Here is a 16,661-nt window from a genome sequence, read left to right as displayed (position 1 = left end):
TGTGTGTGTGTGTGTGTGTGTGTGGGAGTGTCTGACTTAACTTGTAATACTAAGAACAAACAATAAAACATAAACTTATTTTTAAAAACCCACACACAACAAAACTTCAACCTTTCGTAAGGTATCTTCCACCTGCCCAGCCACCCCTCCCTTCCTTCCATTCGCCCTACACCCTACCAGGATCTCTTATCGTCAGCTTGCTGTCTGTAATACTGTATATACCGTGTTTCTGTTTTCACCCCACTGTATAAATATGTCTATTCTCTTTTACAATCTTTCTTAGTCTCTCCCTTTTCTCACGTGTTATATTTCCCCTAACTCCAAAAGAACGTGTGTTTACTGTGTTTGTGAGAAACTTTTTAATTATATGTCAGTCTACTTATCATTTCAAGTCTTTATGCTTCTACGTGTGAGTGTGTATGTGTACGTGTGAGTGTGCATATGTTTGTGTGAGTGTGTGTAAATGTGTGTGTGAGTGTGTGTACGTATGTGCATGAGTGTGTGTGTGTCTATGTGCGAGTGTGCGTCTCTGTCTGTCTGTCTGTGAATGCAAGCGCGTGCGTAAGCATTCACTCTTTCTTACAAAAAACATTCAGAAAAGAAAAAAAAAGCAAAGCAAAAATGAAAAAAAAATGAACAGCCGAAAAAGGAATCGTTTTGAAGTCCGCCCTCCCACCCATCACCGGGCAAAACGGTCAACAACGCCTTGGCAACAGCTCCCGGCCCCATCTCCTGGTTTGGCAGTCAGCTAGCGTGGACAAGTCAACAGAAGCCGCCAACATGAAAGACATTCTTGCCATCTCGCCAATGCAGGCAGAACTTTGCCTTTTCGCGTTCCCGCAAGGAGACGGGCATTGCTCAGAAAGTGTTTGGTCAAGTCGCGATTATGAGAACAGCGACCTTGTAATATCCTATTCGCCAGCCCCCGTGAAACAATACGAGGGAGTCTCACGCAAAAATATGATATGAATTCGGACACAAAAGCTTTAGGGATTTTTGTTTTAACTGTCTGAGAATAGAGGATAAAAATATGAAGACGTGTTGAAAGACGATTGTTCCCTTTTAAGTGTTTTTCCGTCCATTATTCTGTCTACCATCCGTCCCAAAGCACATACAAAGCCGCTGGTTCATCTGTCTAAATAGGGGTATAATACATACATACCTACTTATATTTACTTGCTTGCATATTTCATTTTGTCAGTATGTGTCGTTTGCTTTGCATACGTGTGGTTATCTTTGTGTATGAATGTGAGTATGAGTGTGTATTTTTGTTCGTGTGTGTGTGTGTGTGTGTGTGTGTGTGTGTGTGTGTGTGTGTGTGTGTGTGTGTGTGTGTGAGTGTGTGTGTGTGTGTGTGTGTGTATGTCGGTGGGTGGGTGTGTGGGTGTGCGTGCGTGTTTGCGTATTTGTATGTGAGTGAACACATGTTTGCCTGTCTGTCCTTCCTTTTACATTTCTCTTTTACTACATATTACAATCTATTACTCTAAAAAAAAGAAGGACTAAATTAAAGAAAAAACCCAATGTTCAGTAACATCAAGCTAATTAGTCATCCAGACAGGTAGAACTATATATATATATATATATATATATATATATATATATATATATATATATATATATATATATATATATATAGATAGATAGATAGATAGATAGAGAGAGAGAGGGAGAGAGAGAGAGAGAGAGAGAGAGAGAGAGAGAGAGAGAGAGAGAGAGAGAGAGATAGATAGATAGATAGATAGATAGATAGATAGATAGATAGATAGATAGATAGATAGATAGATAGATAGATAGATAGATAGATAGATAGATAGATAGATGGACACAAAGATACGGCACAAATATATTTTCAGGATATTTTTTTTTTTGCGGGATACAAAGAAATTTTGCGGTATGGACTGTGAAAAAAGTGCCATGTAAATGTGCTGTTTTACAGTAACGTGATGTGTGAAGAACACATCTAGGAGTACGAAGTAGAATGATCAAGGTGTAGTACAGTGCTAGTTGTGCTACTAGTATAATAATATGCCTAGTTTTTTTCAAGTCATCTCATTGATGACCAAAATACGAATTTTTAAAGGGTATGTGTGTTACATCCGTCAGTCTTAGTTCACCAAAATACGAATTTTTAAAGGGTATGTGTGTTACATCCGTCTATAGGGCTGTGAATTCTTGAGAATTATCAAAGACAGTAAAAGTAAGATTGAAGAAACAAAATGTAGTTTTGGAGACTGTTGACACTTTTATGGAAAGCTAATAAATTAAATCAGATAGTACAAAAAGAAACCAATGTGTGCCACTCATTTATTTAAAAAACGTCTCTGAAGAAACACATGCAGTTCTAGGACATTTGAGTTGACATAATGACCTGGAAAATCTTGCTTGCACAGGAAAAACAAAAGGCAAACGGGGTAAGTGTAGACCCCATGAGAAACCCTAACAGATGAAAGGCGGGGAAAGACAAGAACAATAAGAGTATTTTAATATGTGTAGAGCATCCAAATAAAGAATCGATTTGCGAACAGCGATGTGTGTTTGAGATCTAGCACTTCGTGGTGATTCATTTCAAAACCAGATCTTTAATTTGCGAATTTGTCAGTCTTAGTTCACGACAACAAAAAGAGCTTGAGTTTCCTTCTTGTTTTAAAAAAAATTGTCTTTTACGGTTGAAGTGGATGTCGTAAGCTGAAGTGGCTTTTTCATATTTAAAAAAATGTTTCCCTATCATAAACAGCCAACGACGTCAGCAACAACAGCAATAACAACATTGTTATGGAACACACACATAAAAAGAAAAACAGCAAAAAATAATCATATTTACAACCATATAAACTCTCTTTTATCTAACGGGTAAAATTGTATATGGAAACAAACTAGTTTTAAACAGAACTTCAAGGAAGTTGTCAAATATGACCCTGCCTCTTTTGCTCATACCAAAACATCAGCCGCGGACGTTGACAGCGGCCACGAAACAATTCGGAACAACAAACCAAATGAGAGCAAAGCCTTCATAATCCAAACACAACTGAGTCAATGGGGGAAGTGCTCTCTGGGCCCAGCCTGAATTCCTTGGGCCTCAAAGAGACAACGTGAGTCATATTTTCATGTTATTGTTGTTGTCGAGTAAACGAGCTCCCAACAGGCATTCTGGAATGTTCTTTTCCCCTGACGAAGTCGCACCTCCATCCCAGCCCCCAAACAACATTTCCTGTCTGAGATCGTTCACCACCGCTTTCTGATATTATTTGTTTGTAACTTTTACCCCGTCATCCCCCCCCACCCTACTCACACATTCCAGAGTCGACAATACCGCATTCCTTCCTCTACAATCCAGCCCCCCCCCTCCCCGGAATAATGTCTCTCTATCGATATTTATTTGTCAATTACTATTATACCTATGTCTCTCCTCTTGCCTGTTTGTCTTTCTACTTGTCAGCATGCTTGTCTGTTTATTCGTTTCTATCTCTCTCTCTCCTTGTCTGCCTATCTGTGTGTCTTCTTCTTCTTCTTCTTCTTCTTCTTCTTCTTCTTCTTCTTCTTCTTCTTCTATAAATCTCATTTTCACATTACCCCCCCCCACCTAAACCGACACTCTTTTCCCCTTTAACAGTTTCCCATTCCCGGAGTAATTTTTTTACTTTGTTTCCGAACGTCTGTGCTTCAAAATGTTCTTCCAATTTTTCCCAACTCACAATGACGTCAACCCTATATTTAGGGAGCGCATTTGTCTTTTTCTAAACCCAGACTCGGACGGAAACCAAAAAATTGGTAGCAAGGTATGCATTACAAATGCATGTATTTGGAACGTGTAATATTCTGCTACTAAAATACAAGAGGCAAAGTCTTTTATCGCGACTTTTCAATATCTCTTGTTTTTGTATTTCCATTCCCTGAAACTAAAATGGTGGTTGCAAAGTTAATTCAACTTCTAGTACACAAAAGAAGTGAGATCAGTTCTAACTTTGTGTTAGGATCTGGTATCTCACATACCTAAGTATACACTTACAGTAAAGGTCAACGAAGCATAGCTCTCAAATAATATACTTTGATGGGCACGGGGAGGTGGAGGGGCCTGCAGAACATTTTTCAATTTCTAGACCTTACACAGCAACAATAAAAAGAAACTAACGGGAATAAAAAATGAACAAGACAAAATTAAAGGGAAAAAAAGAACAGGGGTGTCTTGGAGGGATGAACAGGTACATTGAGTATTGACCCTCTGTGCTTTTATATTAATATCATGTGTATAAACATTCATACTTTCGAAAGCATACTCGTTAACGAAGTTTTCCATTCTTATCCAGTCTTGTGCTGTCCATATTTCTCTTGTTTTATATATATCTATATATATATATGCATATGTCAAGGGACATGAAGAACGCTGTGTTGTGTGGGACTCGCACAATATTAACGTTGTAACCAGTAAATTATATTATTTGCAAGGAGGAGAGAAAAGGCTGGCTACTGTGTTATTTTATGGGGCCTCAACTGAGAGAAACCGGTTATGAAAGGGGCAAAAATCATACCTTTGTATTGAAGGAGTATCTGACTTTGAATTGTATTTCTTTTCGTTATCTCATAAAAAAATTGTTATTTGGATTTGAATTACGGACATGAACTCTAAAAATCTGTTAACGCTAAAATTAATTGAATCAGTTATTCGGTCAATTATAAATTGTTTGTCAATAAATTCTTCTCTGTCACGACGCCTTGTCTCTCTCTCTCTCTCTCTCTTCGCTCTACCCTATCCCCCTCCCCCTTTTTCTTTCCTTATATTTCGTCTAGTCTGATATTTTGATGAAAAAAGCAAGCTTAGTTTTTTTATTTCTTTTGTTCATCCCCTTTCTTTCCTCCTTCCGTCTGGTTGTACTCTCTGTTAGTTTACATCTTACTATGTCTGTTCTCAAACAACCTTTCTCGACTTTTTTTTCATCAAACTCTAACGAAATCTTGTCTTCTTTTCACTCTGATCCTTTTCTATTTTTCAAATAAATAAATAGCATAGATAAACACATGAAAAAGGATGGCTTACACTAACCTACAGTGTCATAATTAAAATTTCTTTTTTTAAGTCTGTGTTCCTTGTTATTAGGTATTACTGTCCGTAAAGACAGGACTTGTAAAAGTAGGATTTGTAAAGCTCTCCGATCAGTTAATAGTCTGGATTTGTTGTATGATTGTCTTATTAACCGTAAATGAAATAAACGTATGGGTTAGTAATACATCTGCTGCTTTTAATTCTTTCTTTTAATATAGGTGTTAAAAGCCAACAACGAGACAATTGAGAGATATAGGACCTGTCTGACAGAGCCAAAGCGGGCTGACATAGATACGACATTTCAACAGAAAGACCGATTACTCAGTAATAATAATTGTATCCACTCAAGAGTCGAACTTGGGTCTCCTGTGTCCGACAGCGACGAGTCTTACTGCTACACCGCAGACGCCGGTTTTGATTTTATAAATTAATATATACATAAATACACCATATCTTATAACGACGTCAATCAGAAAATCAGATAGAAAAAGAACTGCATAATATCCATCTCCAGAAGTTGTTGTTAGGTTTTGCAAAAAATACGATCCTGTCTGAAGAATCGATTAACGATGTTTGGTGTTTTGATTTCGAATTAGCTTTGTGTCCTGTTCACCTAAAAGATTCTCCTTTTCTTTCCGTAAAAGTATTGTTCGGTTTCACTTTTTTGGGGGGGGGGGGGGGCGGTGATGTATTTCTCATGTTTGTTGTTTTCTCTGTTGGTTTGATTTTGTTTTGTTGGGAGTTTTTTTGCAGTAAAGAAAGTCAAGTTCCTGTTTCGCAATAAAATGTTTGACCTTCTCACTCTTTATGAGTAACTGAACTCGAAATGAAACACCCAAACGTCATCTCCCTTGGAGATTGGGGTCATTCCGGCCGACAGTAACCATTAACCCCCATTTTTCGTATGTCCATCCTGATTTGAGTTCACTGAAGTACTCAGGAATGCCGTCGAGTTAATCGGTAGATGGTGCTACTCCCTGCATAAATCCCAGTTAGTCGCCCGTCTAATGTCCTCCCGAATCTCCGCTCTTTCCAAGATGGCGGCGGGAAGCCTCCGGCGGAACCGGAAATTGCAGGAGAACGCCCTCTGGTGAGAAATATTAGTCTTCCGGGTTAGCTCCATTCATCAAGTAATCTCCTGACACGCGTTCCGTCTTAAGGAAGGCTGTTAATTTAAATCGGCTCAATCTAGAAGAGACTCTATCAAAATCTGGGACCAGTGTTACCCGTGACGCTACGGGTGGATTGTTAATACTATCGAAAGGTCCGAGCCCAAAATAATAATAGACAGAACAATATGAGAGTGATATAAAAAAAATCCTTTCTATCTAAGTAGTTATCCAAATTTCTTCCTTCTCCTGTTGATAAATGTTATCACATTCAGGTCTCTAAACCAATACAACTTGCTTGAAAGAATCCTTTAAAATATATTTTCAAAACCGCGCTATGGATAATTCTTAAATATTCCAGTTCCAATTATGAACTGTATTTACTTTTTCAGATAATGTGTGTGCATCAGAAATAAATTTCAAGTACTGAGAGGAGATGTTTCCAAAAGACATATCTAAGATTTAAAATTGATCTAAAATCAATAGTATTCACAATCTGTAAATGTGGGACTTAAATAGCTTAGAGTAAAACAAATAAAATAATTGAAAGAGGAAAAAAAAGCCCCTTACAAGCTTCTTAGATTATAATAACGATGATAACAACACCAACATTATTCTATTGTATTTATTCTTCACAGATATTTACATTTACAAGAAATGCAGATCGACATTTGTGGTCTACATGTTAGACTCTTCGTCGGAGCATGCAGAAGATATAAATGTATTCCTGCATGGGGAAATTGCTCATAAAGCCGGGTTGTTGTATCTCTCTCACCTCGGGTAAGTTAGGGTGAAAGTAACAAGCCTTCTACACACACTAAACTGTGAATATGGGGTAGAATCAATACAATGTCTAACTGAGAATATTACTTAACTACGTAACAGCACTTCCCGGAAAGGAGACAAAACATTTCTTTGGAACTAGCGCAATAATAGATAATGAGATAAATATATATATATTATATATATAAAGATAAACCAATCTGAAAATAAAGAAAGACAGAAAGAAAGAAAGAAAGAAAGAAAGAATGTATATGTGCAAAAAGGAGAGGTTGAGATAGAGTTAAAAAAGAAAACACGTCAAAAATGAGCAGCGCATCAACACTCACGAGTACACCTCCTCCCCTCCACATACGCACACGCCCATACACATGCTGCTGTGCGGAAAGATAGAGGGAAGGAAAAGCAGAGGAAGACTGAACAACTTTGGGACAAACAACACAATCAGTAAAATTGAGCTGATGAGGACGAATGACAACAGGAAGGAGTGGGGTACCATGACGTCTATGTCTGCCCCAAAACTTACACACTAGTAAAAAAAGACATATAGGTATACGACACCCCCCCCCCTTAAAAAACTAGCAAGCAATCTTTAAAATATAAGTCAAATTTATACTGCCCAGGCGTTAGTGGAACGTTTCGTTTCCTTTCCAACAGAACAATGAAAGCACGGATATATAAAACATTTATTTATTGATACTTATGTGAGAAACACGAAAAGATTTAATGTAACGGGTGGAAACAACTGAACGGGCTTTCTGGAAGGAGATACATTGTTACGTAATAAGAGCATAGAGCCGTCAATCTGAAATTAATCATTTTGTCAAAACCCGTTGGGAACAAAGGCAAGTTTGGATTCAAAACCCCCAGCCACATCCCCCTTCAAACAGTCTCCAGCACCGAAAAACAACAATAGCCGACAAAATCTTAGGCTCTGCGCATGACAATAGCTAACACTCGAGGCGCTTCGTTTCCGTCAGAGACCTCAATAAACATATCAACAAAACGCGGAGAAACAGGAAGACAAGTTGCTCCCAAAGAGCGCTTCAGGGGAGGGAGAGAAAAGATCAACGGGACGGGCAACAACGGGGGCACTTTGTTTATCGACAATGAAATCAAAAGAGCTGCATCTTTAATGAGGACTCTCAAAATTGACCCTGTCTTGTGGCCCGCGCGTGCGTCGGTGGGAGCTTGGAGTGTTTACGCTCAAACACCCGGCCGTTTGGCTGACCAATTCTGCGGTTTGGCCACCGAGCGCAAGGTAAACAGTTACACCATTGCCGGGTTCTAATGGCGTTGACGTTTTATGAAGTACTTAATAGATGAACGTTTGATAACGCTGATTCATGTGACTGATGCAATATTGATGGGGGGACTGCGCAAGACTGACAACACCTCCCTTGCTTCTGGTTCCTTCTGTTTGCTTCTTTGTCATACGCACTATTAATGGGACTTTTATTTGTGTTGCGAGAGGCGCTATTGTTATGTTGCTCCCTTCAAGTCAGAAGGCGTCGCATCTTGTGTGGCTTGTTAGAAATTGGAAGAATGCAATACCGGACTGAGACTTTACAACATTGTATAAATCGATAAACATTGTACGTTGAAGAAACGTTTTCAGATAGCACTGTCCAAAACTGTGGAAATTCAATAAACCGGAAAGATTGCCGATCATTGAATATTCAAGTATTGTTTATAACCACAATTTCCTTCACTTTTTATCAGCGACTATTATGGAAAGGTTAGGGGCTCATTTTCTCACGAAGCAGACGTGAGTTCCATTCTTGCGTGGACATCTTTTTTATTCTTTCTCCGTCTTTCAGCTGGGACTCTGTATCACTCCCTGTCCGGTTGGCCCTGACAGGCAGGGTCGAAGGCAGCGTACCTCTTAAATGACCCAAATAATGCCTATACAGACGTAATATTTCTACTCTTTCATATTTTTTATGTCCTAGAAAAAACATGGGCTCTCCAAACAACCAAAGAATATAATAATATGCTCTGACCAATGATATAACCATTCATATTATTCATACTAACAGACACACAGACACACAGAGACACAGACACACACACACACACACACACACACACACACACACACACATACATGCACACCCACACATACACACATAAATTCACACACACGCACACACGCGTATATATCATATACACCTTCACATAATTTAGGACACGTATACCCGCAGCAATACCACCCATACCAACACGTTTGCTACAATTTATCATCCACTGGAATTCCACTTTGGTTACGTTTGGTAGTAAAGGAAGATTTTCAGCTTTCAAAATCCTTTGAGGTGTAGACCATTTGAAAATAAAATCCGAGACACATATTTGTATGGATAAGTCACATTGACAATAAGAATGGTAACAACATATACTATAACACTAAGAAGAACATAGGTAACAATTAAATGGCAGTAGAAACATAGCAATAATAATAATAAAAACAACAATTACAAAGAAAACAGCAATAAGACCAACAACAAAGCAACAAACGATAATAATAACAGCGTCAGGAATAACAACATCAGCGACAACTGCAACGACATCAACAAAGCAACGGCAGCAAGAGTACCAACAAGAAATATGAAGGGTATGAGTCTGGGTTCCAAAAAGGCATTCGTTTTCTGCATTGTTTCCTTCACTGCAAAACACAAATATAGTGAGACCCTTATCTGGTTCACCATTTCTTATTTTCACAGTTCTATAGTTTGTTGTCCTCGTATAAAAGAGTGGGGCTATTTTTAACATTAATTAATTAATCAATTAATTTATTTATTTATTGGGGGTTGGGGGGGGGGGGGGGGTCAGTCATTGTTGCGGTGGAAAAGTTTGGAGTTCGGTAAACCGCTTTTCAAATAAGTGAAGATGACGTTTTTCAGCACCCGTTATTAGCGATTAAGGATTTTAGTCGTTTTCCTTTCGAAAGCGGTTTACAGTGCTTTTCTACTTGCGGCGCCCTACGTTCGCCCGCTTGCATTTATCTTGGCCTTATACTACGAAGCCAACACCAGTAAAAACAGACAAGAAAAACATATAAAACAAAGCTACTGAAACACACAGGGACTAAAACATTCACCCCGGATTGGTCAGAGCATGAATTAATAGTCTGCAGTCTGACAAACAGGGAGCACAACTGCAACGCTGGCTGGTTCCACTCAGGCATCACAACCCCACCTCTCTGGAGTAGGTATTTTTCCTTGTTCATATTACGTCTTCTGTTCAGTTCTCTCCCCTCCCAATCTGTGGGGACACCGTAAAACCTCTACTAAAACGATCTAAAAACCAATCTGTGGAGCGAGGGTCCTGTCTGGAAAAACAAGTTCTCCAGTACGTGTTTAACTAAGATATAAAGTACTCGCACACCCAAAACAGGAAACGACAATTGAAGAAGAAGAAGAAGAAGAAGAAGAAGAAGAAGAAGAAGAAGAAGAAGAAGAAAGAAAAAGAAAAAGAACAAACAACAAACAACAAACAACAACAAAAACAACAACAATTGAATGATAGCCCAGAAAAAAGAAAACTAATACACCTACCTCCGTTAGGTTCAGGTGACTTGGGCTGCCGTTTCACCGTGTTGTATCCTCCTCTGTACATCTTGAATTTCCTCTTTGATACGACCCCACTCCTCTTAAGCAGACACCAGCAATTCCACGAAATATAGAAACCCGGGGTGAGCTGTAGGAACCCTTGATCCTGAGTCAACCGTTATGATCTCAACGAACAAGTTTGTTTGGTAAAGAGTTTTAAGACGCTCCCAACTGCATAAGGTCACGTGAGCGCGCTATGAACAAGTTTCAAACAAAATTAGAACATTCATAATCTAGTCATCTCCTTGTCATCTTCCATAACACACAGTGTAGCGAAATACATTCGGCAGAAATGTGCTGATTTTATTGCTTGGTAGTGTAGCAATGAAACATCGGACATGTGAATGGTTGGTGCAGTTGTTTGCGGTGTTGATACTAAATTCTTAGAAGCCTGCAACCTGAAATCCCAAGCAATGCTTTAGCAATAATTTGCCTCAGAAGTAGAAATCAAAAGCTGAATTTAATTGTAAGTCTCATAAATTTGGTAATAAAGCACTTTCTGTTACATATATATGAATATGCGCGTCTTTTGTTTGAGCAAGAAAAGAATGGTTCTTTGTAAAGATTTAAAGAACCTGGAGGTGAGGAGTGCACATGCCACTTCTGGTCAGGGGAGAAGACTCTGACAGAACTACGACATATGCCGACCATTTCTTCTTATAAACGTTTCTCGGTCAACACATTCGATGAGCAGTAAGCTGCTAGAAAACTAGCAGATGATGCCTAAATCGCATCCAACTTGTCTGGAATTTACAGAATCTTAAGGGGTAAATGAAAAGACAGTCCCACCAATTAGAAGGCCCAATCTATTTGCCCATTGAGCGCGTAAGCTGGCAAAGTCTGGGCGTCCAAATCCGAGGAGCTATCTCGGAATCAGCGACTTACTGCAGGATTTTCTCCCAACGCGCTTGATCATGGTAGATTTGTTTCTAATGCAGTGCCGCTTTCTGCCAGGGCTATAATTGTATTACTTGCTAGGAGGGCTCCTCGGGCCCAGAGATATCCTGGAGATACCGAAAGCGGGGCCTCATCGAACAATTGCACTAACAATAACGAAGGAAAAGCTGATAAAATTCCTCTTGCCATCGCCGTTTAGAGTTCTTAAAAATGCGCTGTTGCTATGCCACTTTGAAAATTGCCATCTTTGGTGCGATAAAAGGAGAAAACAAAAATCCAAAACACTACTAAAATAAAGCTGAAACACTCAGAGCTTAAATTAAAATGCAAATATGTCGATTTTCTCCTCTGAGAGAATAAACTTTAAAAAATGAAATTATTATTGAATATAATACGGAATTTCGGATGGAACAGAAGCATTTCTGCTTTATCCTTATAGATAGCAACTAATCTAATTACAAATACCTCCTACTTACATTCTCGTATTTATCATTTTTGAAAAAATTACAAGTCTATATTTGCTGTTGATAAATTGTTTTAGGTTACGGTATGTTGCTTTAAATTCCAGAATTTCCATTTATCTGTTTAATGGTCTGCTTTTCCCCCACCACTTTTAACTCCACACTTGCCCCCCCCCCTCTCTCTCTCATTCTCTCTCTCTCTCTCTCTCTCTCTCTCTCTCTCTCTCTCTCTCTCTCTCTCTCTCTCTCTCTCTCTCTCTCTCTTCCCTCCTTCTTTCTCTCTCTTCCTCGTGCATTCACTGTCTATTTCTCAGTTTCATTCTCTAATTTTTGTTCTGCCTGGAATCGCTCACGTTTTCCCTTTGTCTCTATATCTTTGAGGGTCTGTGTGTCTGTCTGTCTGTCTGTCTGTCTGTCTGTTTGTCTGTCTGCCTGTCAGTCAGTCTGTCTGTCTGTTTCTCCTCTCTCTCTCTCTCTCTCTCTCTCTCTCTCTCTCTCTCTCTCACACACACACACACACACACACACACACACACACACACACACACACACACACTCACACCCTCTTTCTCTCTGTCTCTCTCTCTCCCTCTCTATTCCTCTCTCTATCTTTATCTTTCTCCCTCTCTTCCCCCCACTCACACCCTCTCTCTCCTTTTATCTCCCCTTTTACATAAAACACACAAACACAAATACAAACAAGCATCTCCCACGGATTTTAATAACATTTTTGTGTTGGCATTACCCTCAGCTCTGACACAACAGTGTTTACAACTGTTTGACAACAAAGTGTTCTCCTGTCATAATGTCAACAAAAGCTGTCAAAGATCCAAACACAACCGGCAAGCCGCCCTCCCAAACGTTAGACCCCTTGCTTTGTGGTCTGTCCCTGCTTGACTCCACGGCTGTGGTCGAGTTTCCCGCTCCCTCCAGGAGATATGACTGTCGGCAGGCGGCGAGACTGGCCCGAAACGACAACAGATCGTTGGGGACTGACCCAGCATTAGCAAGGGTTAATCAAATGCTTGATCAATCGTGAAATCTTGCAATTAGAGCATCTCTTTATCGCATTGCTCGCTGGCTACAGACTGCTTCTTTTCGTTCTCCCCAGCCCTCTCTATTTCTCTCTCTCTCTCTCTCTCTCTCTCTCTCTCTCTCTCTCTCTCTCTCTCTCTCTCTCTCTCTCTCTCTCTCTCTCTCTCTCCCTCTCCCTTTTCACATATCCCTCTTATCTTGTCTCTCTCTAAGTTTCTCATTTTCTCGGTCTTTCTGTCTGTCTGTCTGTCTGCCTATCTGTCAGTCTGTCCGTTTGTCTGTCTGTCTGTCTGTCTTTTTTTCTTTTTTCCTTTCTTTCTTTTTTCTTTCTTTCGTTCTTTCCTTTTACCTTTCTTTCTTTTTTTTCTCTGCCTTTCTACCTGGTTCTCCGTGTCTCCTCCTCTGTCTGTCTGTCTGTCTCCCTCTTTCTCTGTCTTTCTCTCCCTCCCTCCCCCCTCTTTCCCCAGCCTCCCTTTTTCTCATTCCCCCTCTTATCTTTCACAGTCTGTCCTGGAGGTCGAATACTTCACTCATCCCATTTCATTGCTCCTCTTTCTCTTTTTCTCTCTTTCGTCCTTTTTTCTATAACTCTTTGGGCACCCCAATATGTAAAGTGTAAGTGTCTGTGTGTCTGCGCGCGTGTGTGAGTGTGTTGGTATGTGTGTATGAATGTGTGTGTTTTTGTGTGTGATTGTGTGTGTGTGTGTGTGTGTGTGTGTGTGTGTGTGTGTGTGTGTGTGTGTGTGTGTGTGTGTGTGTGAGCGTGTGTGTTTGTGTACCTACGACAAGACAGGTTGTGGAATAAATCTTGTTCAGCTAAAAAACGGAGCCCTTGAGATCTGTTCTTTCATGCCATTGAGTCTTGTGGCTTGTAGCAGAACGTTTAGGAGTTTTCTTTAACTTATATTCTTAGTGTAAAAAGGTTATAATAAAGAGATTTTTATTTATATCTTCTTCTATAAATTCGACACTCTTCTATGTTTTATATATCGACCTGTACAGTATTTATTGGAAATACACAGAGGTTGGCTAATTTTCGTTCTCACTTTGTACAATACATCAAGACATACAGTGAAGTGTACACGATAAATGTTGATATACGAACATTGAGAACTTTATACCATGATCGCCGATGTCTGTCGCAGATCTGGCACTGGATGATGATGATGATACCTAAGAACGACGTACATGTTGGGGTTGAAACTTCACTCAACAGTGCTGTACTGGACACACATTTGAAGAACATTTCTCACAATAAATTCTCACTATATTTATAGGTGGGAAAGAAGAAGCCAAAGCCCAGTAAAAGAAGACATACGGGTGAAGAAATGGAAATGGATTGGGAACACCCTAAAGAGACCCTCGACAAGCATCATCAGACAGGCTTTGATGTGGAATCCACAAGGAAAACGTAAGAAAGGAAGACCAAAGATGACATGGAGGCGAGTGGTAACAAGCGGAAATTGAAAAGGCGGGGACATCATGGAAACAGCCAGAAAAGGATGCACAGGACAGGCTTCGCTGGAGAAATGTTGTTGATGGCCTATGCTTCACTGGGAGTTAAAAGGGGGCAAAAGAGGGAATAGAGATAATGATATGTGAGCCCAAATCTAGTTTCATTTTACCCACGGCTGTTGCAATCTACGTTTCCTCACTTTCTAGAGTCGTGGACATGTTTCTTGTAGCAGTGCATTGTTATTCCCTAGTTTACGAGCAAGACATTGTACGTTATTGTTGCAACTTCCCTTTTATTCAGTTTCAAATGCTTCCCAAACATCCCTATAACTTAAAGCAGTAACGTCTTCCCATACTGCTCTTAGACTCGAGAAAGATAATCGTTTAGAGCCCGCTAAGGTAGCTGTCTTTTCGACATATCCATATTGAGTTCTTCTCAGTCCGCCAGCCCTTTCCCACAAGCTGATTAATACAATGATCCCAAACCACAGGAGTAAGACTGGCCTAGTGCAAGCTATGGCTTCAGTATTCCAATCTTCCCACAACAATCGAACTTTTGTTGGGCTCAATGATTTATCTTACATTATCTTCCCTTCTTCCTCTCTCAGCTCTATAGCATTTTTATCATATAGAGACATCGCTTTATTCCAAGAATCCGCCCGAATTGCCCGGAATAATCTAGAGGTTAACTACTGCAATAAGAGAGTTCGTGGAAGACGATTCAAAATTTGGCTCAGTTTGGCCTCGATTTGGCCAGGTCCGCCTTAGGTCGCTATATTTTGGCCCCGGTCTGTCCGCGCCCATCTTCTATCATTGACATTGAGTAATTAGGACTGGGGACCCGCACAGCGGAGATCTGCCTCAGATAAACCGCGCCCAAGGAAGAGGGTCGGACGACCACGGAAGCCGGAATGGCAAATGAGACGGCCAATTGCCCCAGTCAGTGAAAAGCAGGGCCATGGAAGATTCCTTCTCTCTCTTTCTTTCTTTTTTTCTTTCTTTTCCCTGTCTGTCTGTCTGCCTGTCTGTTTGTCAGTCTGTCTCTGTCTCTGTCTCTCTCCCCCCCCTCTCCCCCCCCCCCTCTCTCTCTCTCTCTCTCTCTCTCTCTCTCTCTCTGACTCCCTTTCCAAAGCAGATTAAAGTGTCCACATCTACAAGCATAATAATGTGGTTATATCTTAAAGAAGAAATAAGAGTTTTCTTGTCGAGGGCACTGGTGGAATAACTGTCTTGTTATGGAGATGGTGCACTTATTATCTCTGTGTATCTAGATAGATAAACAGAGAAACAGAGAAGAGAAGAGAAGAGAGAAAGAGAGAGACAGACAGAGAGACAGACAGAGAAAGAGAGTGAGACAGAGAGAGAGAGAGAGAGGGTGTACTGAGAAGAAAAGAGGGAGAGAAAGAAAGAAAAAAAAGAAAAGAAAGAAAGGAAGGAAGAAAAACAGAAAGAACGAACAAAACTATTGGAGAGAGAGAGAGAGAGAGAGAGAGAGAGAGAGAGAGAGAGAGAGAGAGAGAGATTAATAGACAGAATGAGAGAAAGACAGAACGAGAGAAAGAAAGTGAAGATTAAAAGATGCATACCGTGGCATATCAGAGACATTCTCCCGTCTCAGTGTCGTTAGTAAGACAGGGCTTGTTTTTATTGCAAATACATCTTGAACGTTATAATCACGTGAAAATGGATTCTACAATTCTAATATAAATGCTCTAAATCACGGCTCAATCCACAAGGCAGACTCTTATACTTTTTGGCATAATATAGCAAAGGAAACATTTTGAAAAGGTACAGACATGGTCATTTTCAAATGACTGTTTATTATTTTTTTTAAGTTGGATGATAACAGATTGATTTGTATTTAGCTATCAGTTTATTGGTTTTGCCAAACACAGTATGCCTATTTTGTATCAGAAATACCGTGATGAACCTGTCTAGTCAACCTACATTTTGTTGTTTGCATATTACAAATTTAAATGACATACAAAATGTTGCGCATCCAAGAGGAGTTAAATCTTCACACAGATGGCAACAAAACATTATAGTTTGTGTCTCACTCTCAGAAGTCTCTGGGCGCATTTACAGCTACTGCTTTGACTATGTTCCTATTCTATGACGTCTCTCTCTTCTCTCTCTCTCTCTCTCTCTCTCTCTCTCTCTCTCTCTGTCTGTCCCCCTCTCTCTCTCCTCTCTCTCTCCCCCCCTCTCTCTCTCTGTTTCTCTTTCTTTCGATCTCTCAGTGTCTCTTTTCCTTTCCCTCCCTCTCCCTCTCCTT

At 40.0% G+C, this 16,661-nt stretch overlaps 1 protein-coding gene across 1 annotated transcript in view; it reads right to left on the bottom strand.

The window, feature by feature from the left end:
• LOC101864192 (pituitary homeobox x) overlaps positions 1-11,149 on the bottom strand; it is a 131,225-nt gene extending 120,076 nt beyond the window's left edge. The window contains exon 1 of the mRNA XM_013084949.2: positions 10,485-11,149. Within this exon, the coding sequence (XP_012940403.1) occupies positions 10,485-10,545 (61 nt within the window). The 5' untranslated portion in view covers positions 10,546-11,149. The remainder of the gene's footprint in view (positions 1-10,484) is intronic.
• Between the last annotated feature and the right edge of the window lie 5,512 nt (positions 11,150-16,661).

This window comes from Aplysia californica, unplaced genomic scaffold (genome assembly GCF_000002075.1).
Source record: "Aplysia californica isolate F4 #8 unplaced genomic scaffold, AplCal3.0 scaffold00014, whole genome shotgun sequence".
NCBI lineage: Eukaryota > Metazoa > Mollusca > Gastropoda > Aplysiida > Aplysiidae > Aplysia > Aplysia californica.
Note: the sequence above shows the minus strand (reverse complement) of the source record. Positions and strands in the feature narration are given on the sequence as shown.